The 7,690-nt window shown below is 40.1% G+C and overlaps 1 protein-coding gene across 1 annotated transcript; it reads right to left on the reverse strand.

Moving 5' to 3' along the window:
• Positions 1-213: 213 nt before the first annotated feature.
• On the reverse strand, positions 214-6,019 carry LOC123038033. Its single transcript, XM_044461487.1, has one exon. The coding sequence runs from the start codon at positions 5,458-5,460 to the stop codon at positions 4,282-4,284; it is 1,179 nt and encodes a 392-aa protein (XP_044317422.1). The 5' UTR covers positions 5,461-6,019; the 3' UTR covers positions 214-4,281.
• Positions 6,020-7,690: the final 1,671 nt, after the last annotated feature.

A 7,690-nucleotide genomic window follows, 5' to 3' on the forward strand; every position in this document is an offset into this window, starting at 1 on the left:
GCGGCAGACTTGTCTTGCCAAGGTACAAACAGCTGGCTGGTATTTAATAATATCTTTTAAAGGCTCCTTTCCGCAAATACGATATTTGAATTTTAACTGCTTGTCAACAACCCCAGCTGATTGACAGTACGACCGTAGCACGCTTAAATCTGATGAACTCTCGAAACTTTGGTCACACTGGAAAGATTAAAGTTTTTACGCTGGGGTAATCGTTTGTCGATCTGGATACTAGGCTTAAAAGTTAACAAGTTTTGTCTACGCAAGTGAGAAAGTATTTCTTGTTGGTCGAAAACATGTATTTCGCTGTATATTTCGCCTGTGTAGGGGTTTCTCCGAGAATCTGTTTCGGTGTCGATCATATTTTGCCTTTTGCCAGATATTACAATTTGCGACAACCTCATTCGCCATATCAGTAATTCAGGGAAAAAAATAGTCCTGCGTGTTTCCGGGAATGTCTCTATTGATTTGTGCTGAATAAATGCCAGTACTGGTAGTTCGCATAAAATGGCATTAACTAAGTCTTTCTTGAACAGTGGACTGTTGATATTTTTGACTGTAAAAAAATATATTTGTCGAGGATTCACTGGAATTGTCCTCCGCTTCAGGCTGCTCTTCGTGGTCCGAACGGAAACGTTTTCTGGCGCGTGGCATGATCTTTGCAGTTTGGCTCTTCAAATACGAATGTTCTCTAGAACTGCTTGCGTCCCTCTTTGCAAGCGTCGCTCTCTACTTTATTCCACTCTCGCTCTCACATTCCAATACACACACCATTAAGAACTTTCCGTTATCCCTTTTTGATGCGGACACCTGCATCCTTCTATCTCCCTCACACCAGTGCACAGACTAACGTTGACAACAGAATCAGTTGCCTCCATTGGGAGAGCCGAAGAAACAGCACAGAAGCACATGAAAACGAAGGAGAAGCGACGTCTTCGAGTGTTTCCAACTTTAAAACATTACAAAATATTATCTCCCAATAATAAATAGAACTAGATGTACTTTGAAGACAATGCAAAATAACTATATTTTCATTAATCAGAAGCCTTATGAGCTATTAGTCTATGAACAGCAAATTAAACTTAGCATTTTTCCTTAATAATATTGATCTTTTAAATTCAAAAGTTATACAGAATTCTTAGTTCTTAAATAGCAGATCGAACTTACATTTCCTCATACTTAAACAAAGGACAATACAATCAATTCAAACAATATTAATTTTCCATTTTCATTTGCTTCTCCAATAAGCAATCACATTTTCACATCGTCAATCACTATCTCTAACAACTTTCATTTTACTTAACAATTTAAGTCTTTCTCGACCAACCGGCCATCACATAGCACACAGTTGTCATTTACATTTTCTTATTTCATAAATCATCGCAGCCATTACCGGCTCGATCAACATCATCTTCATCCATGACCGTCTCGTTATGCTCTGTGGTAATCCCCTTCTCAGGCATTCTTCGTAAAAATTCGTGGGAATATTTGTAAGTTCGATTGCCCTTTAACGCTTTTAATTTATATCGATCACCTGGTAATAGCTCAGCAACTAAAAATGGGCCTTTAAACTTGGGGTCTAGTTTTGTCCGATGTCGCTCCTCATTCTTGAGTAAGACATGATCCCCAACTTTATGCTTAACAATAGTGGCTTTATTCCGATCGAATCTCAATTTGTCATATTTGGAATTTTGTTCCATATTGTGCTTAGCTATATTTCTGATTAGATTTACATCAGCTACACTCTCGTTTTCAGCAACGGGTACAAGACCAAATGGTCTAGCTTCTTTTCCAATTAGTAACTCTATTGGACTAACTTTCGTTACCCTATTGGGAGTGCAATTAAGAGCCAGTTGAATTTCGTACAAAGCGTCCTGCCAAGATCCCTTGCCTGTTTCAACAGCAGTTAGCATAGATTTAAGAGCACTCATCACTCGTTCGACCTGGCCATTGGCCCGGCTGGCGACAGTTGCGATAAAATCTAAATCTATCTTTTGTGCTGAGCAAAAGTCACGAAACACAGTACTCGCAAAGCTACGTCCCTGATCAGCTATCAAACGGGAAGGAACCCCAAAAATCGATATTAAAGACCTCACTGACTTGATGCAGCTTTCAGAGTCTAGTCTGGTGTGTGAAACAAATGGACGAACTTAGAAAATGCATCTATTTGGACGATTATATATTCCTTTTGGTAATTTTTACCACTAAACTTCCCTGTAATATCAATATGAACTGTATGAAACGGGACGCTCACTTTCGGAATGGGATGCAATTCAGCTTTTACCTTGCCAGTCGGAGGTTTAGATAACCTACAGGTAATGCAATTGTCAACGAATTTACGGACATACTTGGACATTTTGTCAAACCAATATTACTCGTACATTTTTGCGAGGGTATTTTCCCAACCGGGATGCATAATTGCCTCCTGCACGTTGTTAACAGCAGACCACCTAAAGGGCTTTGGAATAATAGGAAGACAGTGAGTTTTCCCATGTCTTTGAATTTTCCTATATAGAGTACCACCACGTAACTCAAAGGTTTTTGCTATATCCTCAGGAAGTTCTCTATTGCGGAACTTGGACACGATGGATGATGTTTCGTCATCTCTCTGCTGCTCTGCCAGCAACCAGTTGTCGGTAATCTCTGTCAAGTTTATACGCTTTTCGGTTATACCTTTTAAGTTTTTACGATCTTCCAACACTGGGTTTCGAGAGAGAAAGTCTACATGAGCCATTCGATCACCTGGTCTATACTCAATATCGAACTTAAAAACCTGCATATACGACCACCACCTTTGCACTCTAGGAGTTAACTTGGCTTTAGTTTTGGAAGCTTTGAGCGAATTACAATCCGTAAATACCGTAAATTGACGACCATGCAAGTAATGACGGAAATACTTCATGGAGACATATACTGCGAGCGTTTCCAACTCGTATGAGTGGTAGCGTGATTCGGCGGGGGAAGTCCGTTTGCTGAAATACTCGATCACTCGAGGCTTGTTCTCGATCCTATGCAATAAAATGGCCCCGTAACCATCAGCACTGGCGTCGGTGTGAAGCTCAATCGGAAAAAGTGGGTCGAATATAGTGAGTACGGGTTCATTGGTCAAGATAGAAATTACTCTTTGTCGCACTTGCTCATGCTCCGGGTTCCACTCAAACGATATGCTTTTGGAAGTTAATGCATACAGAGGTTTCAACAATTGTGAGAACTGAGGGACAAATTGTCTAAAATAAGAAACAAGACCAATGAACTATCTCAGTTGGGTCACAGACTGTGGGGGCGGCAGATCAGTCAATGCTTTTATTTTCCTTGGGTTGGGTCTTATTTCACCTGCCTTAACTTCAAACCCCAAATATTCAACACACGATTTAAGAAATGAGCATTTGGTGATATTAAAGGAAAATCCGGCTTTAGTTAGGGTTTGTAAAACTACATCAAGTCTTTCTAAAGCTTCGTCTTTGGTACCTGCTACTACCATAACGTCGTCCATGTAAACTACGACATACGAATGAACAAGATCACCTAAAGCACAATTAATAGCTCGTTGAAATACGGAAGGGGCATTCTTTAACCCAAATGGCATGGTAACAAACTCATACTGTCCGTCCGGAGTAACGAACGCTGTTCGTTCGATCGAATTCGGATGAATTGGGATTTGGTGGAATCCGCTTGCCATATCTATGCAGGTGAAAAACTTAGCACCGCTTAGTCTACCTATCTGGTCCGAAATAAGTGGCAACGGATACTTATCGGAAATAGTGTTCGAATTCAGTTCCCTATAATCAACGCAGAGACGGTCAGTTCCATTTTTCTACTTAACAAGAAGCATCGGGTTTGCAAAGGGGGAACAACTTGGTCTTAGAATGTTTGCATCCAACAGCTGTTTAATAGACATTCGCACTTGTTCTTTTTCTTCCACGCTCAATCTATAAGGTCGTCTCTGGACTGTCTTGTTTGGATCAATCAGTCGAATCTCTAGCTGCCCCGTAGTTACACGACTTTGTGGAATACCGTTTATAAACGAACCAGAATAATTTTGAAGCATTGATATTAGCCTATCCTTATCTAAACCACTTAGATCGGTATCAACATTGGCCAAATCGGGAACACAATCTGAAGTTAAGACAGGCAATACAGTTTTTTCATTAAACATTGAAAGTGAATTTGATGTAATTGTTACACCGATTCCCTGGCTCAAAATTTCACGCCCAATCAAAGCATCGTATTTGATATAACTATCTTGAACTGCATGGAAAAGAACTTCGAAGGAATGATCACAAATCAAAACTTAGCCAATATCTGTAGGGTGCTACAAACCGTATTACTACCAATACCCCTTAAAATTACTACGTTATTTATTCTAGGCCCAGACAGCTTTAGAGAGACGGCTTCCTTGATAAGCGAGCACTCGGCTCCTGAGTCAAAACAAAATTGGAACGACTCACCAAATTGTTGAAAAGTTCCAAGGGGCTCTAGTACGGTACACAGGTTGACATCTTTAACATAATCCCTCTTGACCGGCATTGAGCGCTCCTCACGATCCGGGCACACAGTAGCCACATGCCCTTCCTTTCCTTCTATTCCTCCATTATGTCCAGAACGTTGAGTAGCTAGTTGGCTATGTCGCGGTTGCACACCAGACGAACGACACTCCGCCTTCTTGTGACCCTCTTTTCCGCATTTGTGACATTTGATATTGGAGAAGGGTCTTGTTTTCTTATTAGTCAGGGCCGACAAGACGTCACCAGTACCGCGGCTCGGTCCAGCATCAAAAGAAAAGGCTTTAAACTCCTGTTGCAACTCGTTCCGAGAATTGACTTCTGTAGTAAAAGCCAAGCGTCGCAGTCGCTTGTCCAATCCAGCCACGTGCGCCAAAGCAACAGAAACGGCAATTTGCTCTACCGTCAGGGACTTCCACCTGGACACCAGGGATGTTACAATTCTGCTTCCATACAGCGACATAGATTCTCCCTCTGTTGGGCGACCATTTAGCAGATTTAACACAGTTGCAGCCAAGGTCTCCGTTCCGGCGAAATTCTGCAAAAACAGTTCTCTGAACTGCGTCCATGTGATCCCAAAGTAGACCGTTTGTGCAAGCCAATGAGACGCGCTTCCCTGCAAAGACCGACTGAGAGCCATCACGAGAGCGCTGCCTTCTAGACTGTTTTCGGAAAGAATGTAATCCACCGTAGCACTCCATGATACTGCATCCGCGCTTGCACGATCAGGATTAAAGTTCGGCAATATAATGGCAACTGCGTCATTCGGGGCTTGCTGTATTGCTTTTATGAGTTCCGAGAAAGTACGATTTTGTGATTCCAAAAGCAGTTTCGGATTATTTTCACTTTCGATTTGAGGCCTGGGCGATCCCACTTCTGATGTCGAGGATTCACTGGAATCGTCCTCCGCTTCAGGCTGCTCTTCGTGGTCCGAACGGAAACGTTTTCTGGCGCGTGGCATGATCTTTGAAGTTTGGCTCTTCAAATACGAATGTTCTCTAAAACTGCTTGCGTCCCTTTTTGCAAGCGTCGCTCTCTACTTTATTCCACTCTCGCTCTCACATTCCAATACACACACCATTGAGAACTTTCCGTTATCCCTTTTTGATGCGGACACCTGCATCCTTCTATCTCGCTCACACCAGTGCACAGACTAACGTTGACAACAGAATCAGTTGCCTCCATTCGGAGAGCCGAAGAAACAGCACAGAAGCACATGAAAACGAAGGAGAAGCGAAAGACAAATCAAAGCTAACAGTCGTTATAATTTGAATTGTCCAACCAATCCACGACATATTGATATATTTAAATATAAATGAACGAGACCAAAAATCCTAAAAAACCTTACAAAATTAAACATTTTTGAATAATAAAATAACTTAAACAAGAAAGGAAAGCTAACTTCGGGCGGGTTGATATACCCTTGCAGAATATTCTGTGAATTATATCCTCCAAAATTATGCATTCTTAATACTCATAAAAAATCACAAATTCCCAACTTTAAAAAGTCCAAATTTATGGCACTTCCAACCGTTCAGTTATATGCCAGCTACAGGATATAGTCAGCCGATCCTTATGAAACTTGGTAGGTCGGATTGATTGGCCAATTATAAAACCCATAGAATCTTTACAAACACCAAAGTTATGGCATTTCCGATCGTTCAGTTACATACAGTATGTCAATAAAGTGTTTTGACAATGGAAAAAAATGACATATTTCAAGTTTTTATACGATAAAAAGTAAGTTTGCAGTGTTTTTTTATTTTTTTACAATTTTATTATGATTATGTTGGTATCTTAGAGAAAATTAATGAACAAAAAAACTAATTTCTTTAGTTAACTTTCTTAAAAATAAATAAAAACAAATAACATTCAGTTTTCATACTGTCAAGAAAGTGTTTTGACAAAAATGTAAAGTGTTCTTATTCTCTAAAGAGTAGCATGTTAATATTTTTTATGGTCACCTTTGGCAGCGCAAACGTCCTCCAATCGCGATTTCATCGAATATATGAGTTTTTCCATGTCCAATTTCTCCGGATGGCAGTTTTTCTCCACTATGGCAGTTTTGAGATCATTTTTGTTTTTGGGGCTTCGTTTTGCCACTTTCTTTTTTAAATATGCCCAATATTTTCGATTGGGTTTAAGTCTGGACTCTGGCTGGTGTGTCCAGCACTTTTCCGCAATTGTATAGGTACCACATAATCACCGTATTCGCCTTATGCTTAGGGTCATTATCTTGATAAATTTGAATTTCGGACGGAGATGAGCGAAAATTATTAAGGCAGGTGGCCAAAAACCATCAAGTTTCTCTTAGATCTATTGCAATCGATCACAAGGAGACTATTAATGTCGATGTTTCCCTCGAAACCGTCCGAAAACTGCTTAAACGGAACGATTATACATCCCGCGTAGCCCATAAGAAGCCGTTGCTCTCGAAAGTTAACATCGAAAAGAGACTTTTGTTTGCCAAAATGCACAAAGAGAAGCCAATGGATTTTTGGAATAATGTCTTATTCTGTGACGAAACGAATATGATGTTATACTACAATGAAGGAATATCCCGAGTGTGGCGAAAGCCTTTGACACCCTTACAGACTCAAAATAATATTCCGACAGTTAAGTTTGGAAAACTGTCCATTATGGTGTGGGGCTGCATTTTGAGCAAAGGGATGGCTTTCATCGAAAATATAATGGATGTTAAGCAATATTTGGACATTTTAACGACAAATCTTTGGTGCAGTGCAAAGAAATTTGTATTTTTTTATGGAAACCAACCAAAATTCAAATTTATCAAGATAATGACCCTAAGCATAAGGCGAATACGGTGATTATGTGGTACCTATACAATTGCGGAAAAGTGCTGGACACACCAGCCAGAGTCCAGACTTAAACCCAATCGAAAATATTGGGCATATTTAAAAAGAAAGTGGCAAAACGAAGCCCCAAAAACAAAAATGATCTCAAAACTGCCATAGTGGAGAAAAACTGCCATCCGGAGAAATTGGACATGGAAAAACTCATATATTCGATGAAATCGCGATTGGAGGACGTTTGCGCTGCCAAAGGTGACCATAAAATATATTAACATGCTACTCTTTAGAGAATAAGAACACTTTACATTTTTGTCAAAACACTTTCTTGACAGTATGAAAACTGAATGTTATTTGTTTTTATTTATTTTTAAGAAAGTT

Source organism: Drosophila rhopaloa, unplaced genomic scaffold (assembly GCF_018152115.1).
Source record: "Drosophila rhopaloa isolate 14029-0021.01 unplaced genomic scaffold, ASM1815211v1 contig_36, whole genome shotgun sequence".
Taxonomy (NCBI): domain Eukaryota; kingdom Metazoa; phylum Arthropoda; class Insecta; order Diptera; family Drosophilidae; genus Drosophila; species Drosophila rhopaloa.